This window comes from Olea europaea, chromosome 14 (genome assembly GCF_002742605.1).
Source record: "Olea europaea var. sylvestris chromosome 14, O_europaea_v1, whole genome shotgun sequence".
Taxonomy (NCBI): domain Eukaryota; kingdom Viridiplantae; phylum Streptophyta; class Magnoliopsida; order Lamiales; family Oleaceae; genus Olea; species Olea europaea.
Window position 1 is genome coordinate 2,231,031 of NC_036250.1, and position 18,816 is coordinate 2,249,846.

Below are 18,816 nucleotides of genomic sequence, written 5' to 3' on the forward strand. Positions count from 1 at the left end.
ACGAAAAAAATTAATAATCTAATATACCCTTATTTAAACATAACTAGAAATATGCAAAGTTTTAAATTTTGCAATCCAGATTCTGCTACTTTTCCTTACATTTAAAGTAATCCCAAAAGGTATTGTTTGAATATATTAATATTAATAGGTTAATGGCAGCCTCTCATCTTTCATGATTTCCCTTCTATATTATGTGTTACTCTTGACGAGAATCCTGAATATGTCAAGGATTTTCCTTCTTTAGCTTGTGTCACTCTAGATGAGAATCCTGATTATGTCAAGGATTCGGATTGTTGCATATCTCAAAAATAACAAAAATTTGACTCTCGAATAATCGAGATTCAGAATGCTATTTATGAACCCAACTGAAATTTACAGAAGGCTAACGCGTCTAAAGATGGAGTATTACCATTATCATTGTATCGAAATTGTACAAATTTTCATGCCAAAAAATTACAAAAATCCAGCATTATGGACCCGTAGCATAGGCATACGGGTTTCTTGTCATTTTCTCTATAAAAATGAAATAGTATAACATCACAATTGCAAGAAAACACATTGCACCACCTGGATACGCCTAACTCTGTGCACTAATTTTCAAAACGAAATACAATATTTCACCACTACATAACTCACAACTACAATTTGTGTCGTCCAACAACTAGAAAGACAGAAGAGTAGAGATGCAACTTTGCCTTCGAAGTTAACTGGACGAGTCGAACATTCTTCGACAACAAGGTTCTGTTCTACATAATTCCGTTCAGAGGGATCATATTATTCTGGTTTGTAATCCTTTCTACGGGAGAAATCACCTGAGGCATGGACATTCCGACGGACACAATGATCTCTGAAATAAATGGAAGAAAGTCAAATAAAGAGTGCTGTGCAATGTTATTTTAGGTTAACAAAATTGTCACCATCCCTTCCACACAAGGACCACCCATGCACACATAAAAAAAATAAAAATAAAAATAAAAATAAAAAATGAAAAAAGAAACTACAGTTGCCAGCAAAAATTCTGATCTTGGTTCGTATCAAAATGAATATAAAAATGCAAAGGAGAAGAAAGAAAATTCAAGAGCAATCAACCAGTAATTTCAAATAAGGAAAATATACAAGTTCCATCACATCTTATCTCGAAAATTTCAGAATAAAGGTGAATGAAACAATGAAGCACATAATGAAAATTAGATAACCCCACCTATGCCTTCACGGATGGACAAATTTGGCCTAATGATCTCCTTCGAGTTAACCAGAAATATGTCCCCTATGTACAAATGATTTGTTGGGACAAAAACAGAGCATAACTCCTCATCTCCATCATCTCTCTGTAACCAACAAAAGGAAATTAAACCAACGAAACCAGCACCAAATAAAGGCAGGTTTTTCTATTTGTTGAACAATTCAATCTTTTATGATCCAACAACTGAAAAGAAAAATGATTTACAGCAGCAAGTGTGCAAGTTGAATAATAAGACTCTCAGATACATATTTTCGAATTCAATCTTTTATGATCCCAACCACTGAATTGAAAGACAATTTACAGTAACAATTGTTAATCTATATCAAGTAAAATTATACGACTTTAATACATATTTCCAATTTCAGTCTGTTCTGGATGACAAGATCTGTAAGTGGCATCATTTGATACGAGGCAGGGACATCATTTATGTGTTAAATATTATGATAATATTTAAATATCAATTGTTTCTAGTTCAAGTTCCATATTACCAACGTGACTCTTTAAAAGGAAAATATGTTATCAAACGACTTCAGTTACCACAGTTCCATATTTAGCAACTTGACACTTTAAAAGGAAAATACGTTATCAAACGACTTCAGTTACCACGGGCCCACGGCAGAATTTAAATATAACTTGTCTACAAGAAATAGCAATTATGAAACAAACTCATTTGTTAACTATAAAACTATTTGCAACAATTCTGAATGACTGGCTATTGCAAGCACCTGAAGAACTACAGATGATGTAATAAAGCCAAACGCATACTCTCCAACGCGAGGATGACGAATGATGGCAACTTCCTTGAAAGCAGTGGTATTTTGATCTGAAATAAATGAAATGAAATTTTATCAATATGTATTCTACGTTTTCATGGATGCCCACATATATCCATGCAAGTCTTAAAATGCAATGGATAAAACTTCTGGAAGAATCTCATCTTGGTTCGAAAACACAACGAATGGTCGCAAATCTCAATATTATCAGGATGACAATCACAGTTACGAAGCACCTGCAGGGCCGGGGGGGTTCAGAAATTCATTATTATCAATTATCAGGATCCCTTCTTGAGATCACAAATGGAAATGATAACCTTCTATCTGCCAAAGGTTGCCTTGTCAAAGAATTGTGAATTTTTGAGCTCTTGCCACAGTCAGATTCCACAAAATGGAAAAACAAAGGCTCATATTGTATGACACGGAATTCATCATTGATTCAAGCACGAGTAAAAAACCAATGACAAGAAGACAGCTAACTATCTCACAGAAAAATGGTTCAAGTGCGCAGATGCTCCCACATATATAACCATGCATGATCCTGCCTGCTGGAAGGATCTTCCATGTTCCACGTGTTATGCACCATTTAAGGACTAGTTTGAAGCAACCGTTCAAGATTCTCCCTTGGACAATTTACTATAACTTATGTACTAGCTATAAAGTACTTCAAGGAGAGAAGTCAAAACACAAATGCAGTAAGTAGAAATAACGATGGAAATGTTGCCAGTGTACATAGTTGAGAAATTAACAGAAGATACATAATTAGCCTCTTTTCATCATGGTGTTCTATCTAAGGATCCTAGGAGAGAAGCATTGGCCCTTTGGTGTGCAACAGACATTTCAGCTTGCCTACTTTCTGTACTTCTCATCAAACAACTCATTTTTACAAAAATATCACAGAACACCGTAAAAATATGGTTTACCTGGAGAGATAGCAGAACTAATTTGTTTGGAAGCTGAGTATATGTGTTTGACAAAAGGCATTCTCTTTATAAACCATTCTCCTATCAAGAAAACTGTGGCACCCAACCACGAGGAAGCAAATATACCAACAAAGAAAATGAAGATTAATGATGTGATGAATCCAAGACCTGCACCATGAATAAGAAAACAATTACAACAGAAATAATGGCAGTTTCAAATAATCAGCAAAACCTAGCTATTGGTCAACCCATGCATTAACTTATGGTACCTATATAAATTCCAAATAAATAAATAAACAAATAAATTCAGAAATAACAAGAAAAAACAGTACTTCATATAGCAGCATATACAAGTATTTAGAATAAACAATTTGATCCAACAAGGCAGCAAACTCAGCTTTCAGTGAGAAGGGCTACGAGCTCAGCTAATATTGGCCTAAAAAGATAATTTATTTTAGTCATCCTGATAACTACCAGCATTCAGATGAGTCTAAGAAGAAAGCATTAGAAAAAAAATTTGCAAAACCCATCAAATGGTGTCGATGACTCACCAAATATGTCAATGCCGAGCCTTTCATATATCGGACCGAAGAAACCATCAACAAACTGAATAAACCACCAAGTGACGAAAAATGTAACAGCGACAGGAAAGAGAACAACACTGCATTAAGAAGTAACAACAGAATGTGGTACATTAGAAGTTAGGGAAAAAATAAAGGAAACAAAATACAGAAAGTTAACTTCCAAACATCCTCCAAGTTCATTACCATCCAGTCATAAACTTCTTTGACACCCAACTCTGAAGAACAGCATAGCAAGCCTGAACAAGTATCAGAATCAGCCATATAACATACTGTCACGGTTGTGCTGTAAAATTTCTACAGGAGCTCGATAGAGCAATTATTATAAAATATAAATCTTTGTCAACAGATATTTCAAAATTAAAACGAATCAATACATCAAACTTCAGATATGACTGATTATTTGTCAAAACTCTTCCATTAAAGCTATCAAACCTATGAAGCATGATTGACCAATTTACTGTAGTATTTATCACAATGCTCCAAACCTCCAATTTAAACAACCTCTAAGAGCATAAACATGTTAAAGTTGTAGATCCTAATTATTTAAGTTAGGAATTTCAAACTTGCAACTTCGGTTTTGCCCTAATTTTTTGTATAAAAAGGAAGCCGTCATTACGATTTATTTAGGGTTTGCTTGAGCCCCATTTTTTGGGAGAATAAATTTTGTAATAAAGATTTTTTGGAGAATAGGCGGTTAAAAAGTCGGAAAAAGTTTTGAATGTATGCTATTATTTTATTAGGAGAATATGTGATTAAAAATGAGTTTTTAAATAATGGGGCTTAATCATCATCAAAAGAGAGATAGAGGCACGTGTGCGAGGTTTCTCTTATTAACTTATTTTCATTATAGTAAAAATTACAACAGCAACAAAATATGACATAATCTCACATTGAGGCTACAAACTTATTTTTATCATAGTGAATTACAACAGCGACTAAATATGACGTAATCTTACATTGAAGAGAACATTTATAATTCTTTGGTGTTCTTCTATATCCTTTTTTCTTACTAAGATTATTTTGTTCTTGGAGGTATAGAATTAGAGTTTCTAATTTTAAACAAAATATTCAATGGCAATCTTTACTCAGTGGTTTAACTAAGATCAAATATATTGTACCATAATTATCAAACTTCTAAACTCCAATTTTTTTGCCATCTCCCAAATTCCAATGCTTAAAACCTCTTTAGCAACAGTTTGGGCTATAGGGTTCTCGATGATACATGTCATCACTTTATTTATCTCACAAATACAACTAAATAAGCATTAGACTATCACTCATAAGATTATTATCATTTCACTAAAGCTCTTGTCCGCGGGGGAGGAGCCAGGGGCCTGTTTGTTGAGTGCCAGGACCCCAAGCTTCTTCGATCTTTTTTCTTCTTTCATATTTTTTATTTATATTTGAAAATAACTAATAAAACAAAAGACTTTAGCTTATAGCATATAAACTCTGTGCAGCCTAATGGTAAAGATTTTACTCTTTATCTAGGAGAGAAAGCTTCTAATCCTCCCGACCACAATCTTAAATGTCCTTTTTCTTGGAAAATTTGTAACCTTAAGTTCCATTTGCTTATTTAGTCTTTTTTCAATAATTTCATAAACATTAGAGTTAAGTTTTCCTTGCATACAGCACAAGCTAATTTTTGGACACGTAAAGTTAGCAAGACAATATTGAATACACTTGATAGATAACTAATCTTTCAGATATAAATGTTTTATTCATTTTCAAATATAAAAGCTGTATTGTTTCTTCAAATGCCTCTCTCTTTGCTAGTTACCGCTACACTATTGACTGTCTACCATCCAACCATCAAATATTGTTGGCCTGGGACAAAAATTCCTGGCTTCGCCACTGCTTCTGGGCTCAGCGTAGTTCGTTCTTCTTTCTGTCTTTTGTAATTTTACTCTCTGAAGCGAGATGATGATTTGTCTACGTCATGGCTGACACGAGATAATGTTATGGCATAGTAATTGCTAATTAGATCAAGTGACATCAAAATGACTCTGGAATGTCAGGCCTTCTGCCTCTCCAGTAACCTTATCCACCCTTGGCAAAAAACACACATTTCATTTCCATCACTTTTTTTAAACATAATACAGCTTATATAGGCATGCGAATTATTCTCTAAAGACAGCATTTTTATTTACCCAATTGAACAAATTGTAGTAAAATGGGAATATTTACACCAAAATAGCTACCTAAAGAAAGATATTAAACTTATTGATGAATACGGTTCGTGCAATTTATCAAATCAATCCCCTCCCCTTTGCTCGAGCTATCTGAATAAAATTCTAGGGTAATAGTATCTTGCCTTCCTTTTCATTCATAAGATTTGTTCCCTGCAGCAAGAATAAATCGATCCATGTTGGCCACTGTTACTCAATGAAATTCCTTCTATGTAAAGCCAGGGCGAACACACCAACATACATGGGTAGTGTTAATGGCTTGGTAATACTATTTCAGCAAAGTAATTTGATTCACTGTGTATTGAATATTTTCCATTACTCCGTTTGCTCGCATAGATGGAATTTTCACACTTTTATAGTAATAAGTATTAATTTAAGTCCCATAATAATGTAATATGTAAAGTTTTAATTTTTCCCCACTCAACACTGAGTTTGCGCTTACACTGTTCATCTCTTACAAGAAAATATCCAAATCTTGACCAATTAATTCAGAAGCCCGTGCATTTCTAACAACTCACGAATCACGGCAGTTAACGGTTCCCCTCAGATCTTCGAAACAACGGAATTATTATAAACACACCAAATTACAAAATTCAAAAACAATATTAGAAAACTTATCCACAAAAAATTTAGGGGGGGAAAATCAGATTAATTTGTATATGCATTTGAGCGTGTAAAGGGAGAGTAAATTGTGATTATTCACCTCGCGAGTAGATGAATTATTGGCGGAATTAGGAACGGATTTGACGGGATCGTCGGGATCTTCAATTTCAATGTCTTGGGTTTGACGCGGCAAATTCGAAGAACTCGGCACTAAAGTTGACTCTTTCTTAGCACGATTATTACCATCCTCCGCCATTTCAATCTCACTTCGCAGAAAAAATCGTTGAATTCAAACAGAACAAGATTTGGGTAATTTCCAATAACCCTCAAATCGACGGGAAAAATAGCACTTTGCGCCATTTATATTAATAATTTAATGCCAAAATAATTATGAAAATTTGCATCAATGCTAATTAGTAATAAGTTGCTTTCTCTAATGTGCCCTTAATTTTTTATGCCTCATTGTTTCAGTTTAATTTACTGAGAAAAATATATTATATTGACGTCTTTTCATTCATTAACAAGAGTTGATGTGTTAAAGTATCAAACGTTTGGTACGAGATGTTAAACGATAACAATAATTCTCAATTTGTATTTTGTTATGGTGTATCAAAATTTTTTAGATATTTTTAAAAGTTGTGGTTTTGATTTTATTAAATTTGAATAATTTGTTTTTGTAAATCATAAAAGCAATTATTGACTAATTGTTTATTGACCTCGTTAACACATAATAGAGAGACAAGAAAGGTCATTAGTTGCTAATTGGTACAAAGGAGTGAAATTATATACTAAATTAAATTGTTGATTACAATAATTGAGTATTGCCTATTAAAACACGGAACTAATTATCATGTTCATTCAATTAAGTGCATTATAAAGATAAATAATTTGAGAAGTTAAATGAATGGTGCACAAGAATCAATTTTCAAGGTTTGAATGTTGAATTGAGAAACCACCTTTTTTTCATAAAAGTAATTTAGTGCTCTTAATCTAACAATCTAACCTTTTTGTCATTTAACTCCAAGGGATGGCACGATGTTGTCACAACCATCCCTATCCTTGTCCATAGATGATTTTTGGGCGACAATATGAGATGGAATTGGAGCAGTGCGGGGATTAAAATATTCATATTTATTATGTTTGTTTAATTTTTTTTCTAATATTTTATATACACTATTGAAGAAAAATAAAATTAAAATAATTTTGGATGGAGACAATGTTTCCTTCCTAATTGAGACAATGTGTATGCGTTGAAAGCTGGAAATTTTGCCTCCTTCTTTCTATATTTGATGTGGGCTTTTACTAAACTAGGCTTTGGGGAGAGAGAAAAAATATTGGGAAAAAATCATAGTTCAGTGATTGAGTATACAACGAAGCATATATCCGGTGTGCAGTTTGAAGATTCAAAAATCACACACACACACACACACACTGCTACAGCCGTTTCCTACAATTATGCATAGTTTCCTTCTATAGTAAGACTCCTTTTAGTACAAAATCGACATTCCAAAATTAAAAAATTCAACTGGCATTTGGAATTCTCACGGTGAAAACCTAATTCAGTCGTCGAAGATAACAAAGAAGGTAACAGTGTTTGCTGATTTCGATGACAAATTGAACAATTTCACCCACATTGGAACGTCGCATCACATACTTTCGAATTGTTTACAATAAATCGTATACAATCGCAGGAGAAAAGAATAATCATTGAATTTCATACTACGATGATCAATTGAGTAATACAATCACATTTGCAGCACAAGAAATCCAATGCTAGTCACAGAAGTGCTGATCATTGTTAGCAAATAGAATACAGGTAGGTGCTTCAATTTTGTCCGTTACAAGGTTAATCCAAGGCTAATCGACATATTACCTGATCTTTGTTTATGTGATGAATGCGCGTATTGTGAGTAATATAATATGAAGGCTACATATGAGATGTGTGATGAATGATTTGTGACGTATGTCTCAACCGTAGTGAAATTCATAATTTTCGTGATTGACTTCTTTAAGAATGTGACCTGAATGTAAGCACTCCAAAATATTACTGCACTCCGTATATAGGACTAATGCACATAATGTGAGTGTGAAAATTGTGTTACATGATCTGTGACCTATGTGATGAGCAGTCATATTCATTCCTAAAATGATTCTTTCAACAAATGTGACATGAAGGTAAACACTCCAAATAGTATGTGCACTCTGTATACGTGACTGATGTTCATTCTTTGTGTATAAAAATTGTGACGTCTAACACATGATCTATATTTCAATCATGTATTCATTCGTGACTTTTTGAAAAATGTGCATGCCTATTATTTTAGGAGTTCATATACAAAATGTGTCAATCGTTATACTTTCATCACAACACCACTATTAAATTTAAATTTAATTTGTAGAAATGGTATATTTGCATGTTTGCATGTTGCATGCATCTCAAACTTCTTTAACGTTGATAGATCGAAATTGCAGACATGTAAACCTTGTGGACACAGTTATGAAAGAATTCGATTTGGATCCTATAAAGGTAGCAGTCTCGTTGAAGTACGTATTGGCTGAAGATTTGCCTCCATTCAGGATTAGAAATGATGGCAATGTGCTCTCTTACATCGTGCTGAAGGATATGGAGTGCGAACCTGCTAAATATCCATTAATCATTGATGTTACGGAGGTAGAGGTAGATAAACCATCTATGACGCTGCCAGTTAATTCACATGTTGTTGGTGAGCTATGTATGTTGTAGGATATGGCATCAGACATTTGCGACTGCGAAGCAGCAATTGAAAATATGGGTCACATATGTGACAACGAAATCACAGTTATTTATGTTGTAGATGTTAGAGAGGTCAAAGAAGAAAGGGTCTTCTATGATAAAGATATTTTAAAAGTAAGCTTGTCATTTTTTATCATACAGAATATGTTTGAGTTTATGGTTTAATGATTAGACAAGAGAGAATATGTTGTGAGGTGTTCACAAAACAGATGTAGTTGGATATGTAGAGCGTCGAAATGGGGTAAAACGAAACTATTTAAGATTCAAAAGATTGGTAGTCACACATGTGCATCAAATATAGTGTTAGGGGTCACACAAGCAACTATCAGCTACAGTTGTGTCCTCTAGCATCAAGTACAAGTATACGTCAACCCATACTATATACACACCAAATGATATATGCAGTAATATGTTGCATACTTATGGGGTCTATTTAAATTATTCGAAAGTGTGGAGATCTCGCGAGCAAACCTTGAAGATGATAAGGGGTGATCCGACCAATTTGTTTGGTAAGAGACCAATCTTTTTCTATATGTTTCGACAAAAGAATCCTGGTACAGTCATAAACTTGGAGGTTAACAGTCACAATCGCATCAAGTATTGCTTTATGACACTTGGTGCATCAATACGCGATCGAAAACATTGTAGACCAGTAATTGTGGTTGACGATACATACTTGAATGGTCACTACGGAGGTACAATTTTCACAGTGTGTACACAAGATGCAAGTAACAGTATATTCGTTCTTGCTTTTGAAATGGGAATAATGAGAACGACAAATCTTGGAGGTGGTTCTTAAAAAACTTGAATAATGCGCACGGGAACAGAGAAGGACTGTGTTTTGTCTCAAATCGGCATAATAGTATAAATAATACAATAGATCATGTGTATCTAGGAACCTATCATGGTATATGTTTGTATCATTTACTCCAGAACTTAAAGTCACATTATGAAAAATCTGGACAAAATATTACACAAGCTTTCAATTCAATTGTCAGATCTTACACATTGGAAGAGTTCAAATATAACATGCGACGATTGGACATAATGAATCAAAAGATTAGCGCTTACCTGGTACCGTAGTACTTGCATGTACTATTTCACAAAAACATTGGAATGGTTACATATGTTAGTTATATGATAATCGCCAATACAATACATGCTTGCATGCTGATGTTGGACTTGAAAAGTGGTCGCGAATCCATATGCCAGAAAATAGGTATTCAACAATGACATCAAATATCGTAGAATCAGTCAATGCAGTCACAAAGGTGGCAAAAAATTACCCCATTGTATCCTTGATAGAGTTATTGCGACAAACTATACAAAACTGGTTTTGTAAACACAGAGACAATAGGCATGGGACTTTCACAAAGTTGACAAACAAATATGACAACGAGATGAGAAAAATGAGTATATATTTAAAGAACTTGAGGGCAAGTTTTTATTTTGACACTCACAATGACTCATGTGACCTCAACATGAATAAATGTGACCTAAAATGCATATTTGTGATAACATATATTTGTATATTTGTGCGCCTCTTATATTTATGACTGACCATACAATTTTGTGACATTATTTGTGCAACTGTGACCTGCAAAATGTATATTTGTGACATACACCTCAAGACTGTGGTTTGGTAGATACTTGTTTGAATTGACATAATATGTGCATTGATTATATTCTCACAAGTTTCTTTTTCCAACCAGTCAGTGTTTTTTGTTAACAGTGATAAGTTAACTTTCATTGTTAATATTGAGAAATATGCACGCATGTGCAGGATGCTACAAGTTGATTTGTTACCATTTCCACACGCATTGGCTGTGATTGCAAATACAAAAAAGGATCCATATACTTTCTTTCTCATTATTACACACGAGATGTATACTTGAACGTATGCGAAGATTCTATATATCCTGTTGGAAATCCAACCGAATGGACAATGCCTTGAGAAGTACCACATGAAATTGTGTTAGCTCTTAATCAGAAACGGAGATGTGGAAGGCCAACTGAGAAAAAGAAGAGATCATCCAGAGAAGAAAAATCAACAGTGAAATGTGGATGCTGTGGAGAATATGGTCACAACCGTAGGAAATACTCTAATATGATCCCATTGAGCTAATATCACATTGCAATAGCACATGATATAGATAGGTCAAATTATTTCATCATCTTGTATTTGAAACATTTATTTGTATGACAAGGCTGACATTATATGTGACCATTATTTTTTTCAATTGTGCAAAATTTATTTGAATCTAAATATTTATTTGTTAATAAATTCATTCACACATGGTCAATGTTATGTAATCTACATGGCTGTAAATACATATTCCACACACTAGGAACTGTGACCTGATTTCAAACACATGACTTTTGTTATTGCAATATGTGGTCATTGTTGATTCAAAACTATGACCTGAGGAGTTATGCACATGCATGTGATCAAATTTCAAAGACATGTTACCAATGCTTCGAAAAAATTGACATGTGGCTTAAAGAACAGTTCTATGACGAAATGTGAAGAACATGATACCTAAAACATAGTGATGTGTTACCAATGATGAAAAGAAAGATTACATGTAATTTTCAAAAAACAATTCTGTGACATAATGTGAAGGACGTGTAACCTAAAACAAAGTTATTTGTAACCAATGATGAAAAAATGATCGCATTTGACTTCCAAAAACAATTCTGTGCCGTAAAAGTTTGTGATATGTGACCAATGATTACAATAATTTTTTCTGCATAGTCACTGTGATGGTTGTTCAAAACCATGCGATCACATCGCTCAACCAACCGAGGCCATTTTCTAACTAACCATGCGACCCCATGGATTTACGCCATACGGTCGCATGGTATAAGTTCAGCGACCGTTGGAGTCGGTTTGGGTGGTTTTTTGGCAGTCTTTCACTTAATTTTGGCACCACTTCGTGAAACTATGTTGCATGGCTATAAATAGGTGGTTTTTTATCATCAAAATAGTATGAAAAATACTTATAAATTACATGTTTATAAGATCAAACAAGAGAGAGAGAAAAGAAAAACCATCTTCTTCCATCTTCTTCCATCTTCATCCATATTTTTTTTCCATTATGTTCTTGAGTTCTTAGAGAATCAAACAAGTTGCTTAGTGTTTGAATCTCTACAAGACTTGATCAATCCTTCAAACCTTTTGTCGGATGACCCTTTAAGCACCATGATCTTTTCTAGTGGGGGCAAAATTCGTTTGAGGACAACGATCACATATCGTGTTTGAGCCTTCCTACATTTGTTTTATATACTTCATCTTCTAATTTTCTGTCAATCTACATTTGTAATTCGTTTTCTAACCCCTTGGTGGAAAAATTATTTCTATCAATCTCAAACGAATTTTGAAGTTGCTAAGAAGAACGAAACTACAATGACAACCATAAAACTTATGAATCAAGACTTGGTGCGATTGGATAGGTTTGATGGCACAAATTTCACACGTTGACAAGAAAAATTGAAGTTTCTTCTTACTGCATTGAATATCTTCTATATCTTAGATCCCAAGTTGACGCCTCTACCGAAACCCACAAATGGAGAAACCGAAGCAGTTAGGCTAAAAGACAAAAAAGGCAAGAGGATTGATTAATTTGCAACGGTCACATTTTGAATGCACTATCAGATCGTCTATATGATTTATACACAAATACTACGTCGGCAAAGGAAATTTGGAATGCTTTGGAGAGTAAGTATAAAGCGGAAGAAGAAGGTACTAAGAAATTTTTAATTTCAAAGTACTTTGATTTTAAATTTTTAGATAATATTCCCCTTCTTCCCCAAATACATGAGTTACAAGTTATTGTCGACAAATTAAAAGCAATAAAGATTGAAATTTCGGAGACCTTTCAAGTGGAGGCTATAATTGCTAAACTCCCGGGGGCTTGGAAAGGATACCGGAAGAAAATAATGCATAGTTCCGAAGATTATTCTTTGGAACAATTACAAAAACATTTTTGGATTGAAGAAGAATCCAGATTGCGTGATAGAAGTAAAAATTCTTCGGAAGGAACTTCTAAAGCCAATGCCATTCAGAAATCTGAACCGCCTACAAAGTCCTACAAAAGGAAGCTTTCAATGAACTTTAACAAGTCCAAGGAGAAGACTAAAGGAGGATGCTTTGTGTGTGGTAAATCTGGACACTATGCAAAGGATTGTAAACACGGGAAAAGAAACAACTCCAAAGGTAAAATAAACTTTATTCAAAAAGAAAAGATTGTGGCCATCGTAAGTGAAATAAATGCAATCAATGGAAAGGTTCCCTGGTGGTGGTATGATACTTGTACTATAGTGCATGTATCATATGATAAATCTTTATTCAAAACCTATCAAGAAGTAGAAAGAGATCAAGAGATTCAAATGGCCAACGAAGTTCGGTCCAAAGTAATTGGCAAGGGAAATGTTGATATTATCTTCACTTACGGGAAAACCATTATCCTTAATAATGTACTACATGTTCTAGAAATGAATAGGAACTTGGTTAGTGGAAATCAAGTGACGAAAAATGTAACAGCGACAGGAAAGAGAACAACACTGCATTAAGAAGTAACAACAGAATGTGGTACATTAGAAGTTAGGGAAAAAATAAAGGAAACAAAATACAGAAAGTTAACTTCCAAACATCCTCCAAGTTCATTACCATCCAGTCATAAACTTCTTTGACACCCAACTCTGAAGAACAGCATAGCAAGCCTGAACAAGTATCAGAATCAGCCATATAACATACTGTCACGGTTGTGCTGTAAAATTTCTACAGGAGCTCGATAGAGCAATTATTATAAAATATAAATCTTTGTCAACAGATATTTCAAAATTAAAACGAATCAATACATCAAACTTCAGATATGACTGATTATTTGTCAAAACTCTTCCATTAAAGCTATCAAACCTATGAAGCATGATTGACCAATTTACTGTAGTATTTATCACAATGCTCCAAACCTCCAATTTAAACAACCTCTAAGAGCATAAACATGTTAAAGTTGTAGATCCTAATTATTTAAGTTAGGAATTTCAAACTTGCAACTTCGGTTTTGCCCTAATTTTTTGTATAAAAAGGAAGCCGTCATTACGATTTATTTAGGGTTTGCTTGAGCCCCATTTTTTGGGAGAATAAATTTTGTAATAAAGATTTTTTGGAGAATAGGCGGTTAAAAAGTCGGAAAAAGTTTTGAATGTATGCTATTATTTTATTAGGAGAATATGTGATTAAAAATGAGTTTTTAAATAATGGGGCTTAATCATCATCAAAAGAGAGATAGAGGCACGTGTGCGAGGTTTCTCTTATTAACTTATTTTCATTATAGTAAAAATTACAACAGCAACAAAATATGACATAATCTCACATTGAGGCTACAAACTTATTTTTATCATAGTGAATTACAACAGCGACTAAATATGACGTAATCTTACATTGAAGAGAACATTTATAATTCTTTGGTGTTCTTCTATATCCTTTTTTCTTACTAAGATTATTTTGTTCTTGGAGGTATAGAATTAGAGTTTCTAATTTTAAACAAAATATTCAATGGCAATCTTTACTCAGTGGTTTAACTAAGATCAAATATATTGTACCATAATTATCAAACTTCTAAACTCCAATTTTTTTGCCATCTCCCAAATTCCAATGCTTAAAACCTCTTTAGCAACAGTTTGGGCTATAGGGTTCTCGATGATACATGTCATCACTTTATTTATCTCACAAATACAACTAAATAAGCATTAGACTATCACTCATAAGATTATTATCATTTCACTAAAGCTCTTGTCGGCGGGGGAGGAGCCAGGGGCCTGTTTGTTGAGTGCCAGGACCCCAAGCTTCTTCGATCTTTTTTCTTCTTTCATATTTTTTATTTATATTTGAAAATAACTAATAAAACAAAAGACTTTAGCTTATAGCATATAAACTCTGTGCAGCCTAATGGTAAAGATTTTACTCTTTATCTAGGAGAGAAAGCTTCTAATCCTCCCGACCACAATCTTAAATGTCCTTTTTCTTGGAAAATTTGTAACCTTAAGTTCCATTTGCTTATTTAGTCTTTTTTCAATAATTTCATAAACATTAGAGTTAAGTTTTCCTTGCATACAGCACAAGCTAATTTTTGGACACGTAAAGTTAGCAAGACAATATTGAATACACTTGATAGATAACTAATCTTTCAGATATAAATGTTTTATTCATTTTCAAATATAAAAGCTGTATTGTTTCTTCAAATGCCTCTCTCTTTGCTAGTTACCGCTACACTATTGACTGTCTACCATCCAACCATCAAATATTGTTGGCCTGGGACAAAAATTCCTGGCTTCGCCACTGCTTCTGGGCTCAGCGTAGTTCGTTCTTCTTTCTGTCTTTTGTAATTTTACTCTCTGAAGCGAGATGATGATTTGTCTACGTCATGGCTGACACGAGATAATGTTATGGCATAGTAATTGCTAATTAGATCAAGTGACATCAAAATGACTCTGGAATGTCAGGCCTTCTGCCTCTCCAGTAACCTTATCCACCCTTGGCAAAAAACACACATTTCATTTCCATCACTTTTTTTAAACATAATACAGCTTATATAGGCATGCGAATTATTCTCTAAAGACAGCATTTTTATTTACCCAATTGAACAAATTGTAGTAAAATGGGAATATTTACACCAAAATAGCTACCTAAAGAAAGATATTAAACTTATTGATGAATACGGTTCGTGCAATTTATCAAATCAATCCCCTCCCCTTTGCTCGAGCTATCTGAATAAAATTCTAGGGTAATAGTATCTTGCCTTCCTTTTCATTCATAAGATTTGTTCCCTGCAGCAAGAATAAATCGATCCATGTTGGCCACTGTTACTCAATGAAATTCCTTCTATGTAAAGCCAGGGCGAACACACCAACATACATGGGTAGTGTTAATGGCTTGGTAATACTATTTCAGCAAAGTAATTTGATTCACTGTGTATTGAATATTTTCCATTACTCCGTTTGCTCGCATAGATGGAATTTTCACACTTTTATAGTAATAAGTATTAATTTAAGTCCCATAATAATGTAATATGTAAAGTTTTAATTTTTCCCCACTCAACACTGAGTTTGCGCTTACACTGTTCATCTCTTACAAGAAAATATCCAAATCTTGACCAATTAATTCAGAAGCCCGTGCATTTCTAACAACTCACGAATCACGGCAGTTAACGGTTCCCCTCAGATCTTCGAAACAACGGAATTATTATAAACACACCAAATTACAAAATTCAAAAACAATATTAGAAAACTTATCCACAAAAAATTTAGGGGGGGAAAATCAGATTAATTTGTATATGCATTTGAGCGTGTAAAGGGAGAGTAAATTGTGATTATTCACCTCGCGAGTAGATGAATTATTGGCGGAATTAGGAACGGATTTGACGGGATCGTCGGGATCTTCAATTTCAATGTCTTGGGTTTGACGCGGCAAATTCGAAGAACTCGGCACTAAAGTTGACTCTTTCTTAGCACGATTATTACCATCCTCCGCCATTTCAATCTCACTTCGCAGAAAAAATCGTTGAATTCAAACAGAACAAGATTTGGGTAATTTCCAATAACCCTCAAATCGACGGGAAAAATAGCACTTTGCGCCATTTATATTAATAATTTAATGCCAAAATAATTATGAAAATTTGCATCAATGCTAATTAGTAATAAGTTGCTTTCTCTAATGTGCCCTTAATTTTTTATGCCTCATTGTTTCAGTTTAGCCCCTGTTTGGCCCCCATTACAGGGAAAATTTAATGTATAGAATAGTGTTTTTTGAAAAATGAGTGGTTGAAAAAGAAAGAAAAATTTTCGATTTATGTGTAATATTATTTTATGAAAGATTGTGTGGTTGAAAATAGGAGAGAGAAAAATAGAATGTAATGTAATGTAATGTAATGAAAATCAAACAGGGGCTTAATTTACTGAGAAAAATATATTATATTGACGTCTTTTCATTCATTAACAAGAGTTGATGTGTTAAAGTATCAAACGTTTGGTACGAGATGTTAAACGATAACAATAATTCTCAATTTGTATTTTGTTATGGTGTATCAAAATTTTTTAGATATTTTTAAAAGTTGTGGTTTTGATTTTATTAAATTTGAATAATTTGTTTTTGTAAATCATAAAAGCAATTATTGACTAATTGTTTATTGACCTCGTTAACACATAATAGAGAGACAAGAAAGGTCATTAGTTGCTAATTGGTACAAAGGAGTGAAATTATATACTAAATTAAATTGTTGATTACAATAATTGAGTATTGCCTATTAAAACACGGAACTAATTATCATGTTCATTCAATTAAGTGCATTATAAAGATAAATAATTTGAGAAGTTAAATGAATGGTGCACAAGAATCAATTTTCAAGGTTTGAATGTTGAATTGAGAAACCACCTTTTTTTCATAAAAGTAATTTAGTGCTCTTAATCTAACAATCTAACCTTTTTGTCATTTAACTCCAAGGGATGGCACGATGTTGTCACAACCATCCCTATCCTTGTCCATAGATGATTTTTGGGCGACAATATGAGATGGAATTGGAGCAGTGCGGGGATTAAAATATTCATATTTATTATGTTTGTTTAATTTTTTTTCTAATATTTTATATACACTATTGAAGAAAAATAAAATTAAAATAATTTTGGATGGAGACAATGTTTCCTTCCTAATTGAGACAATGTGTATGCGTTGAAAGCTGGAAATTTTGCCTCCTTCTTTCTATATTTGATGTGGGCTTTTACTAAACTAGGCTTTGGGGAGAGAGAAAAAATATTGGGAAAAAATCATAGTTCAGTGATTGAGTATACAACGAAGCATATATCCGGTGTACAGTTTGAAGATTCAAAAATCACACACACACACACACACACTGCTACAGCCGTTTCCTACAATTATGCATAGTTTCCTTCTATAGTAAGACTCCTTTTAGTACAAAATCGACATTCCAAAATTAAAAAATTCAGCTGGCATTTGGAATTCTCACGGTGAAAACCTAATTCAGTCGTCGAAGATAACAAAGAAGGTAACAGTGTTTGCTGATTTCGATGACAAATTGAACAATTTCACCCACATTGGAACGTCGCATCACATACTTTCGAATTGTTTACAATAAATCGTATACAATCGCAGGAGAAAAGAATAATCATTGAATTTCATACTACGATGATCAATTGAGTAATACAATCACATTTGCAGCACAAGAAATCCAATGCTAGTCACAGAAGTGCTGATCATTGTTAGCAAATAGAATACAGGTAGGTGCTTCAATTTTGTCCGTTACAAGGTTAATCCAAGGCTAATCGACATATTACCTGATCTTTGTTTATGTGATGAATGCGCGTATTGTGAGTAATATAATATGAAGGCTACATATGAGATGTGTGATGAATGATTTGTGACGTATGTCTCAACCATAGTGAAATTCATAATTTTCGTGATTGACTTCTTTAAGAATGTGACCTGAATGTAAGCACTCCAAAATATTACTGCACTCCGTATATAGGACTAATGCACATAATGTGAGTGTGAAAATTGTGTTACATGATCTGTGACCTATGTGATGAGCAGTCATATTCATTCCTAAAATGATTCTTTCAACAAATGTGACATGAAGGTAAACACTCCAAATAGTATGTGCACTCTGTATACGTGACTGATGTTCATTCTTTGTGTATAAAAATTGTGACGTCTA

At 33.6% G+C, this 18,816-nt stretch overlaps 2 protein-coding genes across 2 annotated transcripts; both read right to left on the bottom strand.

Annotated features, from left to right (window-relative positions):
* Nucleotides 1-383: 383 nt before the first annotated feature.
* LOC111408763 (protein LIKE COV 2-like) lies at nucleotides 384-6,691 on the bottom strand. Its single transcript, XM_023038531.1, has 7 exons — nucleotides 6,416-6,691; nucleotides 3,707-3,759; nucleotides 3,491-3,600; nucleotides 2,940-3,107; nucleotides 1,969-2,066; nucleotides 1,202-1,328; nucleotides 384-847 (listed from the first exon to the last, which is right to left on the bottom strand). The coding sequence occupies exons 1-7, from the start codon at nucleotides 6,569-6,571 to the stop codon at nucleotides 747-749; spliced, it is 813 nt and encodes a 270-aa protein (XP_022894299.1). The 5' UTR covers nucleotides 6,572-6,691; the 3' UTR covers nucleotides 384-746.
* Nucleotides 6,692-13,608: 6,917 nt separating this feature from the next.
* LOC111409374 (protein LIKE COV 2-like) lies at nucleotides 13,609-16,738 on the bottom strand. Its single transcript, XM_023039428.1, has 3 exons — nucleotides 16,467-16,738; nucleotides 13,758-13,810; nucleotides 13,609-13,651 (listed from the first exon to the last, which is right to left on the bottom strand). Exons 1-3 carry the CDS (start codon nucleotides 16,620-16,622, stop codon nucleotides 13,609-13,611), a joined length of 252 nt encoding a protein of 83 aa, XP_022895196.1. The 5' UTR covers nucleotides 16,623-16,738.
* Between the last annotated feature and the right edge of the window lie 2,078 nt (nucleotides 16,739-18,816).

Bases quoted from the DNA above. Each gene is read 5' to 3' on its own strand.
- LOC111409374 (XM_023039428.1), bottom strand. From the start codon at position 16,622: ATGGCGGAGGATGGTAATAATCGTGCTAAGAAAGAGTCAACTTTAGTG. The intron at 13,811-16,466 runs GTGAATAATCAC...ATACTTGTTCAG, and splicing joins ATAATTCATCTACTCGCGAG to GCTTGCTATGCTGTTCTTCA. The intron at 13,652-13,757 runs GTAATGAACTTG...TTCTTAATGCAG, and splicing joins AAGAAGTTTATGACTGGATG to TGTTGTTCTCTTTCCTGTCG.
- LOC111408763 (XM_023038531.1), bottom strand. From the start codon at position 6,571: ATGGCGGAGGATGGTAATAATCGTGCTAAGAAAGAGTCAACTTTAGTG. The intron at 3,108-3,490 runs GTGAGTCATCGA...TTCATGGTGCAG, and splicing joins GCTCGGCATTGACATATTTG to GTCTTGGATTCATCACATCA. The intron at 1,329-1,968 runs GTGCTTGCAATA...TGTTGGTTACAG, and splicing joins CATCATCTGTAGTTCTTCAG to AGAGATGATGGAGATGAGGA.